Raw genomic sequence first — 17,927 nt, forward strand, 5'->3', positions numbered from 1 at the left:
ATCTGTTCCTCTTGTATTCATAACTTGGCCCCTCTTTGGATTATCCCACTTACCATTTACGTGCTTAATGGAATCTGACAGGAAAAACTGCAGATGTCAGTCTTATTAGGGGATTTTGGTCTTTTAAATGTGCAGCATAGCTGGTAAGCACAGCCACAGAATACTCCGAGCAGTTTGTCAAAGCATCATTTCGAAAAGACTTCTTGAAGATCTGCTTTGGCGATTCATCAGGCAAACGCAGATCGTAAAGAGCTAAAGAAAACAGAGAGAGTAAATGTGAAGCACAGTCTGTTCTTTATCAGAGCGTTAGCAGACCACATCCTCGACATTGAATGCTGTATTTGTCGGGATCAGGAATTAGCTGATGGAAGTCATTCTACATGTAAGTGAGGCAGCACTTTGGGATGAGTTTACTTTGACCTGGAAAATATCTCCAAAAACATCTGTTGCCTTTTAGACACCAGATAATACTCCAATGTGTCACTGATTAAGTTTTGGACACCCATACAGGAACTTGCACATTTAGACACTTTACCGCTTGCATAATTGTAACTGGTCCTTATTAAAACTTGCCATGTCCAGCGGTCATTGCTGCCACTGATTAGAAACATGACTCACCCTTATGTCGTAGGATTGTGCCTTCTGGTTTAGTGGCTTAGCGAATTCCCCTCTGTGACTAGCAGACATACTTTTTACCCTGGTGCACAAATCGGCCGTTTACACAGCTGTCCAAATACAGGAGTCTTTCACGTTGAGTGATTTTCTTTCCTGGGAAGCCTATCAGTCTGGTTCTTTGAGATGCACAACCTGATGCCTCAGAGCTACAAGCCTCAAAAAGGTTTTGGGTGAGTTTACTTAAAACATAAATTACCACATTTTGCATTTATTACTTTCTCATCAGAAAACTCAAAGTGTGAACTCAAAGTTCACAACACGCCCAAGCTCCCCTGTTGTCGATAAAATAATCTCAAGCAATTACTTTGTTTGGGAGTGAACCGTACTTAATAACAACAATAATAATAATGGAGACCTCACTGGCTTGGTGATGCAATCCTGATCTTTGGATGTGCAATTCCTTCTGCTGGGAGAAAGTGAAACTGAGAGCGTGAGAAAAACAAAGGTATCCATGGAGAAAAAAGTAAATCTGCGATATGGCAGGATAAGAGAAGGCGTGTTCTGTCCAATGGGTGCAGGAATTGTCATATCCCCATGCAGCACATATCACTCACACCAGGATTGAATTCACAGTGGGCCACACCCAGGAGAAATCTGCTTCCAACCTTCATATTAGTTTTCAGCTTGTGCTCTGTGCATTGAGTGTGTGAAGGAATTCATCTTAGTGATGGCTCATCAGTCCCCTAAACAAGCTGGATCCAACATGCTATTTCAATAGCATCTCTTAAATTAAAAGGATATTTACCAAGCTCTGCTCTAGAGGCCTCAAGAAAGTATCCCTAAAATACACTTAGATAAGTATAAATCAGAATCAGAATACTTTATTGATCCCTGGGAGAAATTATTTTTGTTACAGTGCTCCATTATAAACCAACATAAACCAACATTAAGACAAGACAGACAATACGCTAACTAAGAATAGTACAATATATACATATATATACATACATAAGTCACTCATAAATAAATAGCTGGAAAAGAAACATGTGTAGTTGTAGCAGTAACCAGTGTGTTAAGTGGATGCGTTGTACAGGGAGATGGCCACAGGCAGGAAAGATTTCCTGTGTCGTGCTCCTGTGACTGACCAGCATGTCATGGAGTGGGTGGGAGGTGTTATCCAACATTGTCTTTATCTTGGACAGCATCCGCCTCTCCGACACCACCTTGAGGGAGTCCAGCTCCATCCCCACAACATTGCTGGCCTTACGGATCAGTTTATTAAGTCTGTTGGCATCTGCGACCCTCAGCCTGCTCCCCCAGCATGCAACAGCATAGAGGATCGCACTGGCCACAACAGACTCATAGAAAATCCTGAGCATTTTCTGGCAGATGTTGAAGGACCTCAGTCGCCTCAAAAAATAGAGACGACTCTGGCCCTTCCTGTAAAGTGCTGTGGTGTTTTTAGCCCAGTCCAGTTTATTGTCAATGTGTACTCCAAGGTATTTATAGTCCTCCACAATGTCAACACTGACCCCCTGGATTGAAACAGGGGTCAAATGTTTCCTGGTCTTCCTGAAGTCCACGATCAGTTCCTTGGTCTTTGCCACGTTGAGCTGCAGAAGCTTTTAAGGTTAAGTAAGCTTATGATTGCAGACGCTTTAAACGCCAGTGAAAATAATGCACTTTGGATTTAATGCACTGCAAGGGAAGATGAAAGTTAGTGAAAAAGTAAATAGATGCACCTAAATGAACTCAGGCTGTTTTGAAAAAGCTCTGTTGATTTTTTTTCTCTTAACTAGAAGTTTAGTAAACTTGCACATCTATTACTTTGCTAAAATTAGACTTAATTAGGTAATTAAGAGAGAAAAAAGCTAATTAAGAAACATTTATGGCTGTGTTTACAGGGATAAAGCAAGAAAGGTAGAATCATACCTTCTTTATGTGCCATTTGCAGTTAATTCAGAATAAACTAGAAAAAGTAGTCATCATATGAGTAGATGGATGTTTACGAATCGTACTACTGAAAGTAAATCACTAAATTGGTTCAGAAGCACACTGATAATTATCAGTTACTAGTTTTATGTAGCTATTGTTAAAAATTCTGTGCAAGAATTCCACAACTAAAATGTTGTTTTCAGGTAAGTGTTATCTGCACATCCATTTATTTCTACTTATCCAAATCAGGATCATGTAGGGGTGCTACATGATCGCCATTCGATGTAACCCCATGCATATCTTTGGATTGTGGGAAGAAGCCAGAGTACTCAGATAGAACCCACACAGGCACAGAGAGAACATGCAAACTGCACACAGAAAGGTCTTATTGCTGTGGCAAAGAGGTGCTAACCACCACTCCACAATGCCACCCAATCTAGTGTACTTATAGGCGAAATACTTCGTTCTTATTTCATTCTGGTAGTACTGAACCATCTTCTCATTTTCAGTCTTGAAAAAATAAACTTTACCTGCAGAAAGAATATTACTAATAGTAGCATGTGCACAGTATCCAAACAATCCAAGAGAACTTACACGATAAATCACAGATAACATGAGAAAACTGCACTCCTGCTGCAAAATCTTCCTGGACTTGGTAGGAAAATTGACAGGCATGTTTGGTTTCATGACAAAAAAGTATCGTCCTACATCGTGAACAGAAGAAGTCCAAGGACTATGTACCTGACACAAGAAGCCAGGGAAGAAATATTGTATTGAGATTGTTCCCTGTGTGTCCAGCTATGGATAAATGATTTGTTAAGCAGGTTATTTATTCCTCTTTTACTGCAGGTAGCTGTTACAGGTCTGCATTTAATGATTTAGCCTGTTGTTGCGGTGTAAATCAGCGTTCACTGGCTCTGCAGGCTGACATGCGATTCCCAGACATTCTGTCTCACTCACACTTTCGTCTGTAATTCTTTCATACACTCCGTCTTTCATTCTTTATTTTAGATTCTCTCTACCCTGTTCTTAATGTTGTTCCAGGTGTTCCACATGTACTCTCTCACAACTGAAAAATAAATATCTCTCAGGAGATGTTTCCTGCACCACGTTATGTCTTCTCTGTGCTTTTATTGCCTTCAATGTTCGCCGTACTTCTCTCCCCCACTTCCTCCCACATACATGTTTTCGAGTCCTGACTCACTCCTTTTCCTCCTGATGTCTTTCAGGCTGTTCCTGAAAAGCCACAGTGGGACTGCAGGCAGACAGAGCAGTCTAGTAATCCACGGAGCAGACTTCAGTACCAAGGACATGGACAATGACAACTGCATGTGCAAATGCGCCCTCATGCTAACTGGTGGTAAGTGCATTCACGCAGTGGTTGTAACATTGTAGTTACACATGTAGTCAAGCGCAGGAAGAAGAGCGATCAGATAATCAAATCGCTAATGTCTCAAAAATGCTGCTAGTTTAAACATATTCATTTGAAGTCACCTGGAAAATATGAGTCCGGTCTTTGCTCCGCGTGTGTCTCTGCTCATTTTTGGGCCCTCCTGGGAGAAATGACTGACTCTTTAATTGCTGAATGGGTCTGCGATGTTTGTGTACAGCTCGGTCCTGGTCAGTTTGGGCACACACTATCAAAGCTGTTTGTTTTTTCATAACCAAAATTGTTTGGCTTCCCTAAGGGTTTGTTTAAAACTCTTGTGTTATCATTTTGGGTTTCTTGCTCCGTCGGACTTTGTTCTTCGTAATGTTGTCACATTCCCCATCTCACCAGATTGCTTTGTAAATGTCAACGTTACCACGACCGCAATTTCAACAATTACAAAAAGACCCCAAAGGATAACGTAGAAGAGGTAGAAGTATCGCTTTTCTTACGCAGTGCTCAGGACACAATGCACTTTTACGAGGGCGTGATGCAGAACTATAACTATTCCATAACCACAACCTTCACTGCACAGTCATAAGCTCGGGTCACTGTGATCACAAACCTCCTCGTTCTGCAAATGTGGCCAATTAAAGATCTATCTGTACCTATTAGTCTATATTCTGCATCCACTCCCACATGTGTAACACTGAGGTTGGAAACAAGCACAATATAAAAATCCCTGGGCGCGGCACCAAGTGTCAGAGAGATTTAAAACGTCTCTGCTTCTCATGCTGTGTAAGTGGAGCCCGCTGACCCTTGATGTCACCTCGTAGAAGCTCTGTTGCTGTGGATTCCTGACCTGGTACCAATCAAGGATTTTCTAAATGCAAATTTAAGATCAGAATTACCTCTTAGGTCATTCTAAATGCAGTGGATTACAGGGAACTTGGAATTGATCAATGATCAACACCCTACTCTGCTTGATTCATGGCCCGCCTGTGGCCAGCCGCAAATGAGAAGCATGACAACATGTAGCCTGATTCGAGGCTGAGCTGAACCCAGCGCTGAGTTAGTGGTACTGTATGCGGTATATCATTTGATTTACTCCCTGCATTTATAAGAACAAGTCTGACATTAAATGACGTCAGTACCTTGAATATACAAGGGGAAAATATGTCTCTGTTACCTTTATGAGGACAACCACAGCGTGCCGTGCTAAGAATACAGAGGAGGATACAGTACGGACACACATAATATATATATTTACCCAGCTCCAGAGCGTACAGTAGGGATGACGCTCAGACATCGGGAGTAAGGAGGACATCTTTCATCATGAGAACAAACTGCAGTGCTTGAGAGTTTTTCAAAGGAAAACATCCTCAAATATTTTACAAGTTCGTAAAAAGCTGTGGGCTGGAAACCGGGAGGCCACTAATCATTAATCCCAAAGGATCGAGATGTGCACACTAAATGTTTATGTGTATGGCAGCGGTTGTGTGGTCTGCAGCATATCAGCAAGTACTGTAAAAGATGGCAAGTGGTCCACATTTGCTTTATGGGAGGAAAGAATGCAATTTCAATAAAATAAAGCAGACTCAACAGAACGCGTTGCAAAAAAAACAGGTTTTTCAGTTTAAAGACTAATTTTGTCTCAGTTGTTATTTTTATAGTACGTTTAGTCCTGATATATTAGGTGTAAAAAAATTAAAAACACTGGCTTTTTCATTTCGATCTGTGTGTGTGTGTGTGTGTGTGTGTGTGTGTGTGTGTGTGTGTGTGTGTGTGTGTGTGTGTGTGTGTGTGTGGGAGGGGGTATGTTTAAGTCTTTCTTGGTCTTCACAGCTCTGTTTTGTTCTCCACCAAGTGCTGGGTTGAAAATATCTCTCTCCTACTTGCTAAATGCTCACATTCATTGCTGAAGGACAAGCTGTTTTCTAGCTCTTGTTTGGTGCAGTGCAGGTTCTCTACATGGGGATTTTGGACATGCATTGTTAGAATTACTGAGATGCTTGATGAGTTTCCTGCCACTTTAAGCAACCCCTTTCCTTAATTATACTTTTTATTCTCGAGCTCAGAAAATAGCCGGCTTTAACCTTCTCTTCACTGAATTTCTTGTGGGAAGTGAAATTGCACTTGTGGTGGTGCAATTTCACTTCCCACAAGATTCCCCACTGGCACTTGCACCTGAAATGATATGCAGCAGTGGAAATATAAAGAGGCGTGCACTGGTTTCCATGCCAGGTTAGCCATTTGTCCTAGGATGAAGCAGCAATCAATGTGAAACTTATATCTGTGTGATGTGTGCCAGCAACAAGGGCAAAACTCTGCTCCTGATTACTGACAGGTCTCAGTGAAATGTCATGCTGTTGTGCGCTGTGGTATTCAGGACCGCCAGAAGGGAGAAGTGCCATTTGTCACCATGTGACTGACACATTCCGTTCCTCCATCTATATCTGACTGTGTTCCCGTGTGTGTTCAGTGATTCAGATATAAGAACTGATCAGTGGCAGATAGGATGACATAAACCAGAAATTCATGAATTCCTGTTTTTCAAAATCGCAAAATTAAATAGATGTGAAACACACAGAAACAAGCAAGAAGTGAATTATTAAGAGCGCAGACTCTGTGGATGAAAGTATAACATAAACAGCATTTTATATCATCATCAAATAAGATAGAAAGGTACAGCTTTTCCCTTAATTCACAAAGGATCACAGGGGCAGGTAGCTCCTGTAGCATGTTTGATTTGTGCCCTTCGTGACATAAGCCCGAAGGAATTTGTGTCTTCTCCCAGGATCAAACCAGGAGATATTATACTTGTGAAACAAATGTCTAAAAGTAAGAGCAGAAACTGTCTGAATAACAATATTGCAAGCTTCACTGATAGGCTTTAAATAAATAAAAAAGACCTCTTACCCAGATTTGTTTTAAAGATAAAGTTTTTAAGATGCTTTTAATGTTATTTCCAATTTGTTTTTGAAAAAGTAGAAGGAGTTTAAAGATGTGCTTGTAGTAACTCTCCGCCCACTGCACAGGTGACACGGAGAATTAATAATCAATTAATATTGAGTTCTGTATTCACTCCTTGGTGAAGAGAGGCCAGGGCTATAAGGGTCTAACTGTGTTATTCCTGCATAGATAATAAGTTAGAGCCGTGGAAGTGAGAGGAAAGTAAAGCATGATTTGCAGTTTCCAAATCTTTAACAGGCAAAATTTGATTTTCATTTCCCACCAGCAGGATGCTCGTGCTAGTGCATTTTCACAAAACAGCTCACGTTCTGGCAGATTTGAGAACGTTACATATCATTAGTTTTGAAAGTGATTCCATTGTCATTTTTATTGGCAGAAAATCACGGGATTCAAAATCCGTGGGCTGTGTCAACAAATCATTGTTTTGTTTTTTATTTCTTTGTGTTTTTGCTGTAGCTGTCCCAGCAACCACTGACACCGGCTGTTCCAACATTAGGCACATCCATTTTGCAGTGTTCTGCTGGTACTAACTTCTTGGCACAGACACCAGTCTCTTTCGGGTGGAAATCACCAGCGCTGTCACAGTGGAAAATATCACGTATCATTCAAATAAATGAGTTAAAAGGTGGACATTAAATATATGATTAAAGATTAAAAGTACTTCTGAAAGATTACTAATAGGATTCAGGCTACCAAAGATGTAGAAGTTCCTCGGCAGACATTTGCCAGTTGGTCCACAGTTTTAGCCTTTAAGAAGAAATGGAAAGCTATTCACATGTACTTGAGAAACTGGATAAAACTATAAAAGAGGCCCTCTTAAAAACTCAACATGCCTGAGTTTGGTGCCTGAGTTTTGGCCCCTTCTTCATCTAACCGATATAGTTCAGAGAAATTATAAAATGTGTCACCTTGTGGGTGGAATAAAAGTTTCCCATGCCTCTCACTGCTCTGATGTCCCACTGAAGCACATACATGCACTGCTTTAAATAGAAGAAGGTCCCAAAAGTGTTCAGCAACAGGTACTGGCATGCTGATGAACCCACTGACAGCAACACATTCAGCAGATAGCAGGAAACGGTGTCTGAACTTATGCCAAGCCTTTGCGGGTGAGGCCATGGGAACCTTTCAACCTTCACAAAGCACAAAGCCTGCGGTTGAAGTAACTTTATAACTACAGCAACAATACAGGAATAATTCTCTGGTCTGTATTATATGTTAATAATACGTATATGTTTTTGTCTTTTTCCCAGGTTGGTGGTTTGATGCCTGTGGCCCTTCAAACCTTAATGGTATGTACTTTAACCAAGGACAACACATAGGGAAGCTGAACGGTATCAAGTGGCACTACTTTAAGGGCCCCAGTTACTCACTTCGAGCAACAACCATGATGATCCGCCCACTGGACTTCTCCTAGTCTTTTGAACTTGTGAACTCAACTTCCACACATTAGAGGGACATTTCCTATTTCCTACTCTCGTCTCACCTCATTTTCGCTGGACAGGGGAGTCACCCAGTGAATCTTTTCTTCAGCCTGCGCCGCTGTTGCTTCGTAACCTTTCCCGACACTGAGCTGAAAAAGCCGGCGCGAGGAGGAGGAGCGCAGATCAAGGCGCGACGCACCAGAACTGATTTTCTGTTCCCAAGCGATTTCACAAGTTTGATGTTACAAATGAGGAAGACGTTGTAAATGTGTGAGCTTGTAGGGAATATTCACACAAAATGTCGCACTTCAATTTATTTTCCTGGACCTGTGTTGCAATAATGTCAAGGACTTGAACGTTTTTTGTTTGTTTGAATAGAAAGCAGCTACCACAGAGCTGCACAGACTCTAAAACTGCAGGACAGCATTGTGACTTTTTTTGTAACTTGTAATTAAAATGTTGCTAACAGAACACAGGCCATCAGTATCACGGTTGTGTTACATATTGTGTTTTTAGTATTATTTTTTGTTATCCTAACTGTACTCATGAAACTATCTTTCGTACAGTGTATACTGAATTCCTGTCTGCATTATGGATACTGTAAGAACTTTTAAGATGACCTTGAAATTCCAGTGGTGATATACAGTTGGTAAGAATTAGGAAGGTCGCTTGCAGTTATTCGCTGGCAATTATGCACTTGTTTTTGACAGAGTGTGATTATTTTTAGAGTTCACCGTGTGAGGTTATTATTGGATTAGATTCTGGACTGAGATGTATTTGCCTTGTGTTTTTGGCCGAGAAGCAACTAACACATGCCAAAGTTCACGATATGAGTGATCACCTTACCTTTGCTGACTGTAAAAAAACAAGACAAATATCATTCAAGGACATTAATCCCAATGCATATGCGACTCTGAGGGAAAAACATTCACATTTGCACACTTGCTACAAGTTATTCTTACAGATTTACACTATATATACTGTACATAGCATTCAGTATATAATACCACAAAGCAATTCGTTCATATTCACAAAGGTGTAAATGCTTATATTAAGCTAGCGTCTCGAGCGAGTTGAGGTGAAAGGGGTTGTTTTTTTTTTGTCCAATAGCTTTCATCGAATTCCGACCTCTAAACTTTCGACAAAGAGCAGATCATTAGGGCGAGTTACATCCAAAATATTTTCCACAGACATCAACATGACACAGCCACAGAATCCAGCCAGTTTCTGTTTCTCATCAATTCGGCTTAAGAGAAAAAGAAGGAGTCTGGGTTGGATATGAAGCATGAAATTAATGATTCCACCAACTGATCCGTGTGAACATGTATTTCATAACTTCCAGCTTATAAAAACAGAATCTACTGTGGTGTATTTACTAAAGGTACACACGGCGAGAAGATGAAGTGTATCTGGAACTTGTAAAATGACAATTGACATGTTTATTAGCATACTAAAATTGTAGAATTTAATGGGTGTGCATGTAAAGCAGCATTCCTGCTTTTTTCTTTTCTTTCTTTTTTTTGCAGTTTTCACTCTGCCAGAGGTACAGTGGTGTTTTTTTTAAAGCTGAGCATAAAACATAGAAGTTAAAATAATAACCCTGGAAAAAATGTGCCTTTGATAACTTTGCTTTTACCTCGTTAACTTCTAGATTTGCTGATTTATTTAAACATCTTTTGTAACATGTGGTCAGTGTTGTGTTGCTAAGATTAAATAAAAGCGCATGTGATGCACTAATGTTTTCAATGTGCGTTTAGGCTGGACTTTGTCATCCAAAAATGATGTGATGATAGACAAAGGTTTAAACAAGGGGCTTCAGAATTTAGCCCTCATTTACATCTCCCTTTTATTTCTCCTTTGCTTCAACAAGCCTCCTTTTACGATAAGATCTTTTACAGGAGTGTAAATCTTCATATACAAATGCTGTACTGTAAGCCGGGCAAAGTGAATGTGTTGGTGCAGAAAGACACGAGATAAATCACGTAGATAAACAGACGTGCTTTCATCTTCCTTTTTTTATGAAGAACCCAACCAGATGCTGCAGAGATTAAAACTCTCTCCCTGTCCACACAGTGGAGTGGCATTGTGCTGAGTGGTGGCTCGCTTTGCTTGCTCACTAGTATTAATGACAGATTGCCAAAAGTGTCAAACGAAGCTGTCATGACTTGTAGTGTCTCTTCATAGTTGACATTCCTGGGCCTACTCAGAATAAACAAATTACTGCAGCCTGTGGACCACAGACTGTCCTTCAGCGCCTTCGCTGACCCAACACCCTCACTGGAATGTGTTCTTTAGAGGCAGTGGAGTGTGAAGAGGGTCCACAAAAACCTGGCAAACACCTTTGTGGTCCTAAGCGTTGTCCTTTGTTGGTGTGAAGACAGGAGGTACTAAAGACTGGGAAGTTTTGTCTCCAGTGATGGCTTAGGGATGTTGAGCAAAGTGGTGTTCCTCTTGTAATCTCCATATACGCACGTACACACACGCCACCAGCTTCTTACACTGACAGACAGATTACCGCGCTGAAAATGGATCCTTTCCTGTTAAGTCAGAAAAAGCTAAGGGTCAACGAGGACTCCCAGAAGGAGGTGAGGACAGACGGCACTGGAGCACAACCAAATCAGATATAACACAATACAGTGCCTGCAGTATGAACAGTCATACCGCAGGCCTTTGAAACCCCCTGAAGAGACCACCTGCTCAACTAAAACAAATACAAGTAATGAGGATTCAGAGAGAAGAAAAGTGAATCTGAAAACATAAGTGTAGCTGCCATCTGTTAATTCAATTATATCGGATTTCATTTTCATATTTCTTAAGAAAGATTATTGTAAGTGGATGGGCTGGAGCATATCTGAGCTAACATAGGGCGAAAGGCAGGGTCGACAGTCGATCAAAGGGCTAACACCGAGACACACACAACCGCTCACACTCACATTTACATCTGTGGCTAGAATATCACTACCAATTGCAGCAGCATGCCATCTTTCCAACATGACAGCCAACTGTTGCAGCATGGGTAGCAAAGCCAGCTCCAGAGGTGGCGGAAAACACTCAGGCCTGTCATGATGCACCTGGAACCACACAGTAAGGCTTTGAAATGGACACGATTTAAAAAGTACAAAATATTAGTATCATAATTCCTAAAGTGTTGACAAGCAGTAAAGTAAAGCATTTAATAGTGGCCCAGGCTAAAGAGGAAACAAAGGATGAATAGGCTGAATGCCAGGTATTAGCAAAAAAGTGTGACCTTTAACCTCCTAGGACCTGGCATCCACATGTGTGGACATCACATTTTGAGTTGTTGTCACAGCCCTAGCGGGGCCACCTCCTGAGTTTGCCCTTGGGTGGGTGTGTCCTGCTGTCTCTCCTGTCTTACGTGTCACCTTTTTTCTGTACAGCTGACTCTCATCAGCAATTAGAAGTATTTAAGGCCAGAGAAAGGTGAGCTCTAGTGCCAGAGAGCCATGTTAGTGGTTGCAGCTAGTGAGCTGTGTTTTGTGACTGTTGGCTCCTACTCGGTGGAGAGGAGTGTGTTTGGTAACTAATCCTTTTTTACTTGCTTTTCAGTTCACTGACCAACGCTTGAGTTTTGTTTCTTTAAATGGTGATAGGGGCTTGTCTGTCTCTTTGAGTTTGGTTATTAATAGAAGCAGTAATAAAACTCTTTAATTTAACCATTTTGCCTCCCTGTCTCCTTTTTTCAACCTCATCCCTGGACCTTTTTAGGGGAACATAACAGTTGTCTAGACCAAAATACTAAATTTTGCTCTACAAGGGCCTGCTACCCTTCTATCGAAATTTAAAACAAACGTCCTGATATGTGGATCTCATTTTTCTCAGAAACAAAAATCAGGTAATTCTTTGTTTTATTATTATTATTATTGTTATATTATTATTATTGAAGAATGTGCTGAAGAAGAAGCAGTTGTATTTTTGTAGCTATGTCCATTATTGCAACTGTAAACTAAATGAATGGTGTCAGCGAAATAAATTTGTTGTATCAAAAGCAGATGTTTATCACTGGAATTGTTTTTGTGCAAAATGTAGCTGTCTGTGGAACAAGCAACAAAACACACTCGTCTCCAGACTGAAGAGGCCGTAATGAGACTTGGTTGAATCCAAAATTTAACAAAGTTTGTCACATGAATGTATGTTGAGTCTGCCCTTGGACTAAGAGCAGAAAAAAGCATACGTCTTTGTAGATTTGCATTTAGTGGAGACCACAAATCAGCCTGCTATAAAGCATATAGAACTGTAAGTACTCAGTGGAGTCTTAACCCTAGTTGCTCTTCTAAAAAGGCAGTGACTATAATAAAGCCATGACAGCTACCAGAAGTACATTCGTGACTCTTTGAGAATCTGTGTGTGCATGTGTAGTGTTGCAGCTCTAAAGCCATCTGTTTGTTCATCAGTGGCATTTGGTGCGTTGAATGTGTTTATCTTGGAACCAGTGGTCAGTGGGCCTTTGTGTTGCAGTTGCTGCCCCTGAAAAGGAAAAAAATTCCTACATTTCCACAAACAAACGTCTGGTTCATTTGTGGGGAACCTGAAATACCTTGAAGTGATGTAGGAAAAAGCAACAACATCATTAGTGGGCATATCTTGTTTATATGTTGCACTGTTGCATGATCATTTTTAATTTTATATATATAGCATTGTATAATACATGTATTGTAATGACAATAAAAATACATTCTATTCAATGTCCTTTTGTTCTACATGTGAAAAAATAATACAAAAGGCCTCCAAACATCACTTATTTAGCATTTACTATTTATCTTGCTCATAGTGGTCATCTACGGTTGTAACCAGTGTTGGTCAAGTTACTTGAAATCAGCAATTACTAATTACTGATTACTTATCCATGAAAGTAATCCCGTTATTTTAGTGATTACTTATTTTCAAAAGTAATTAGTTGCTTTATTAGTTAGTTACTTTTTAAAAAGGTAAAACACAACCTGAATACGTATTAAAGCAATGGACCTTTCATCCCAGTTCTATTTTTTCTGCATAACCTATCATATAAAATTGGATCATATGAAATAGTCTCTTTTTAAAACTTGTTTTACTAATTTTAATCTTTTAACTTTATGCACATGGCATCAAGCAAAAATTTAATATGCTACAGTCTTTGGCTGGAAGAAATTGGTTTAACATTTAAACCTATTTTTTTGCATCCAGCATATAAAATAAAATCATTTTTTGTGTTTACACTCGCTCTTTCAGATAGATGCAAGTAAAACACAAAGACTCAGTGGCACAGAGTTGCTCTTACGCCTATTTTAAAATAACTTCCCATCGCTGGTTGTAACTCTGCAAAGTAAATATTTGCATCAAGATGCCAAAAACATGCAACTGGAGGTGTTGCATATACTAGTATTGTTACTATAACAACTGTAATACTTCACTATTGAAAAAATAATTGAAGATTATTTCTGCAAAGACGAGTGAGACAAAGTACTTTTAGTTATTGCAAACACTTGATTGCAGTTCTTGCCGTCGAATGTGGTGCAAAAAAAGAAAAAAATGGCCAGGTAGGTTTGGATAGCTTTTTTCCCTTAACTAATGAAATCATCATTTTTAAGATCTGCATTTAATATCAACTCGGGTTATCTTCGTCGAATATAAAAATGTGTTTGATCTGAAACATTTAAGTAAGACAAATATGCATTTGCAGGAAAACAGAATGCAAGCTATAAGCTGAGCAGCAGGTTAATACAGCAGCAGCGGCTACACTTCTTGGCTTGTGCCTACACATGACAGACGATGCTCTAAAAACAGATTGTTTATATACTGTCGATGATTCTCACACAGTCATATTTTAGAGTTTAGATTCAGTACATAACCAGCCTTGTTGCACATATTAGACCCGAGGCGTAAATATCCATTTAGGGTCTGGTTTGGAAGCTCGTGATGCAAGCAAAGCCACATCAGGTTGTTAAGCCACGTGTGTAGATTAAATTTGAGTACATCTTCATCTGGCAGACAAAGCATTGTGAACTCAAAAACCTCGCTGAAAGGTTTAGAGAAAAACACCCACCTTTATCAAGCGCTTATCTCAGCAGGAATAATGCAGTGTTTGATTTACATTCCATAAAAAGTGTTGTGACAACCAAACTAAAGTTTCAAATTACAAACCCAGTATTTTTGGATGCAGGCTAAAACTAAAATCCATGTGTTAGATTTGCGACCAAGAAAAGGCTCCTTCCATCATTTTTAGGGTAGAAGTGTATTTAGTGTTTAGCCACATGTTATTTTATCTTTTTATTCCTATGACAACTTTTTTCTGAGGTTTAAATGGATCTCATACACCTTCAGTCATGAGGAGGAAGCTCCAAGACTAGCAACAATAGACAGAATCAACTGCCAGTAAAGCAAGCCATTTAAAAAGATGCAACAGCACAAAGCATGATATTGAAACAGCCTTGGTGTAGTCACCTCTCGAATTCATCAGATTGAATGAGGTCTGATATTCCTCATATTTGAGGTATGTAACTCAAATCATTCCCTTTCTCACTCTGGTACTCTGTAGCTTATCAAACGGAATGATACTTTATTCAGTTTTTTTTTCAGTTAAAATGTTACATGTCGGAGTTTGTCCAAATGTACATTAACAATTCTCTGATGTCTCAAGACCACAAAAGACCAATTTTTATCTGGTATCGTCATGATTTACTTTTTCAGATTGTCGATTATAAAGCAGTTTGAATTGTATATGCTGGTCTTGAGCGAAAAGTCCTGCAGTTTAACAAAATAAATGGAGACGAATAGAAAAGTAAACGTATGTTGAGGTGCGGGACTCTCTCATGCAGAAAAACTCAAAAAGAGCCTGACGTGATTGATGGTCTGTGGGAGTAAGAATGACAGTTATTGTACACAGAGGGTGTGAAGCAAAGAAAGGCTGCAGGCAACGGAAGGGACCATTCAAACTGATAATAACACCAAGGCTTTGTACTTGCGTGGTTACTGAAGGGCTTGAAAGCTTTCAGCTGTAAATGTTGATTTGTTCACCAATTTACGCAAAGGACAAATTATCCAAATGGATTTAGATGATTGTTAAACATCCTGAAGTTATGGGAACATAGTATATACTTTTTGCTTAATTACGCTGGAAAATCTGCAAAAAAGCACGGGTAGTTGGTTTGCATGTCAGGAAGTAGTGGCTAAAGAATATGAGGGCCGTATTTTAGTCGTTTTAATTTGGAACTCACTTTCCATAAAAGATGATGTAACAAGTGAGAAGTGTGTGGTCAATTATTGCTCCAGAGGCTGCTGCGGTTAGAAGTAATGAAGTGTGAGAGCTGAGTGACGCTATGCCAGCCAAAAGCAACATGTTTTTGTAAGATATCTGGTAACGAGAGCATGACACAAAACAAACAGCATGTGTTTTACTAACATATTCAATGCGTCTAAAATGCAGAGGCGCAGGCGTGCAAATGATCAAGAATACTTTGAAAAGCAGCCTGATTTGTCCTAATCTTCAATAAACCTTTTATCACAATCTGCACTTGGCAAGTCTGCGTCTTTATGTCAGAACACTTTGATATGTTCCTTGTTTGCGAGCCACAAATTTAACACAGAATTGCTGTTAGCAGCTGTGACAAAAGCCAGCATGTGCATCAAAGTGGCGTACGTGCAAGAGACAAAACGGGAATGTAAAAGAATAAAATGCCAAAACAGATAGTTGAGAATAATACAAGTTACATTAATTAGTGTAAATACTTTAATAAAAAATTAGATTAAGATATTAAAAGGTGTCATTTTTAAAACACAGGGATATACTTTTCAGAAAACTACTTTCAATCTCAGTAGAGAAGGCCAGGGCACCCAGAGGGAAAAAAATAAACCACTGGTGGATTTGAACCCAGCTCCATCTTGCTGTGAAGCAATGACACAATGGTGCAGCAATGCCAATTACCACTAAAGTACCTGTCTTTTATCATTTTTCTTATTCATTATGATATTTAATGAGAGAAAGTTCTTTATCTGGGTAAAATAAATCTTTGTTTTTGTGAAGTGCATTATATAAAGTGGTCTGATTTTTTTATAGCAACGGAAAATCATCATTTTTCTGCAGGGAACATGTAGATTATGCATATAAATCTTTGCTGGTTTTATACTATAAATGCCCAACTCTGCAAACACAAGACAAAAGAGAAGCTGCACACTGTGGTCACCAAAATAACTGCGACTGTGTGTAATACACTTGTAACTTGGGTTCTTTGAAAATGGCAACAGCATCTGTGACTACTTGCAGTCAACTGCTGTCTTCAAAGCATCAACATGTCAATAAAATAGCTAAAACAAAGTTAATCTCCAAGAAATCTGCTATTAGTTTGTGACTGAGTAAGATCAATTTGGCAATTTCGTGCAATCTGTTGATAACACAGCGATCAGCCATAAATCATTTTGCAAACCTTTGCCAATCTTTCTGAGAGTGACTGCAGTCAGAGGAAAATAGGTTGCCTTTCACTAGGCAACCTGTGTGATCGCCCAGAGGTTGAAGGTGTTGCACGCACAAACTGTGGGCAACCATTTGGTTGCAGCACCAACTGCTTGTGATTGTTCTCCAACAGCAAAGACATTCAGTGCAATCACTGGGCAGCCAGTGTTTTTCCTAGAGGTTCACTGTTGTGTAACTGAACTATAACTGAGAAATGCCACCCACAAGCATCTGAGAACTTCCAAAACACTGTGCAGACTTTGTTTTACGGCACAAAGTCGAAAATCTAAGCTCGATAACACATTATAAATATTCAAAGTTATAAATGTTATCATGTTAGCATTGTAACTGTGAGCGTTAGCGTCATTCGTCTAGATTTGTCAGAAGTCAGTGCTGTGTGTGCATAAGGAGAGCCTCAAAGCCCCTCAAGGAGACCATTTAATCCTTTATAAAGCCTTAGCAGTTATCAGTTACACATAAAAAAAATCTGTAACATTAAACAGCACTACTAATACATCATATAAATGTAAACACTGCCACTATGCTCCTGTTTTGTCTGTTATTTTTCTTCCTCGTCTTCTTCCAGGCTCTTCGCTGTGTAAACACTGTCATCAAACCCAGCGCATAAATCCAAACCAGGGACCTTTAAACTCTCCCTCGGCCTTCAGCTAATCAACTTGTCTGGTTCCAACAGTGCACTCTGTCATCCCGTCCATCCCTCCGCAGGGGACGAGGTCTCTTCTTTGCCTCACTGCTTTGAGCTAGCGCTAATTTACTGTCTTTCCCATCTTTATTTATAAAAGACAAATCACACAGTCAAACAATAACATCTATCCTCTTCGGAAGGAAGTATTAGTGGATTTTATAGTGGTTTACTTTTCCTGTGCCAAGACAGATTTGTACGGCTGACTTCTTTGTCAGGGTCAGCAATGCAGCATTTCAAGAGCTCAATACAGCTGCGTTAAAACTGCAGTTTTGTGTAGGTAATTCCAATTATTTGTCAAGAGCAGTTAGACAGTTATAGATATTGTTTATTGGCCTGAAAATGAAGAGGCAACAAATCAGTGAAGGTCTACAGACAGGAAAAAAGAAACATCCCAGTTACAGCTGTTCCATCTTGTCATTTCACACTGGCCCTGCAAACAAACCCTAACCAAAGTTACTTTTTCAA

At 39.7% G+C, this 17,927-nt stretch overlaps 1 protein-coding gene across 1 annotated transcript in view; it reads left to right on the forward strand.

Annotated features, from left to right (window-relative positions):
- angpt1 (angiopoietin 1) overlaps window positions 1-9,878 on the forward strand; it is a 59,054-nt gene extending 49,176 nt beyond the window's left edge. Inside the window, exons 8-9 of the mRNA XM_085395551.1 lie at window positions 3,780-3,910; window positions 8,143-9,878. Of these exons, the coding sequence (XP_085251677.1) occupies window positions 3,780-3,910; window positions 8,143-8,306 (295 nt within the window). The 3' untranslated portion in view covers window positions 8,307-9,878. The remainder of the gene's footprint in view (window positions 1-3,779; window positions 3,911-8,142) is intronic.
- The last annotated feature ends 8,049 nt before the right edge of the window (window positions 9,879-17,927 follow it).

The sequence above is a fragment of the Rhamphochromis longiceps genome, linkage group LG22, assembly GCF_057381845.1.
Source record: "Rhamphochromis longiceps isolate RC_006_pf linkage group LG22, R_longiceps_female_GT1.1, whole genome shotgun sequence".
Classification (NCBI taxonomy): Eukaryota; Metazoa; Chordata; class Actinopteri; order Cichliformes; family Cichlidae; genus Rhamphochromis; species Rhamphochromis longiceps.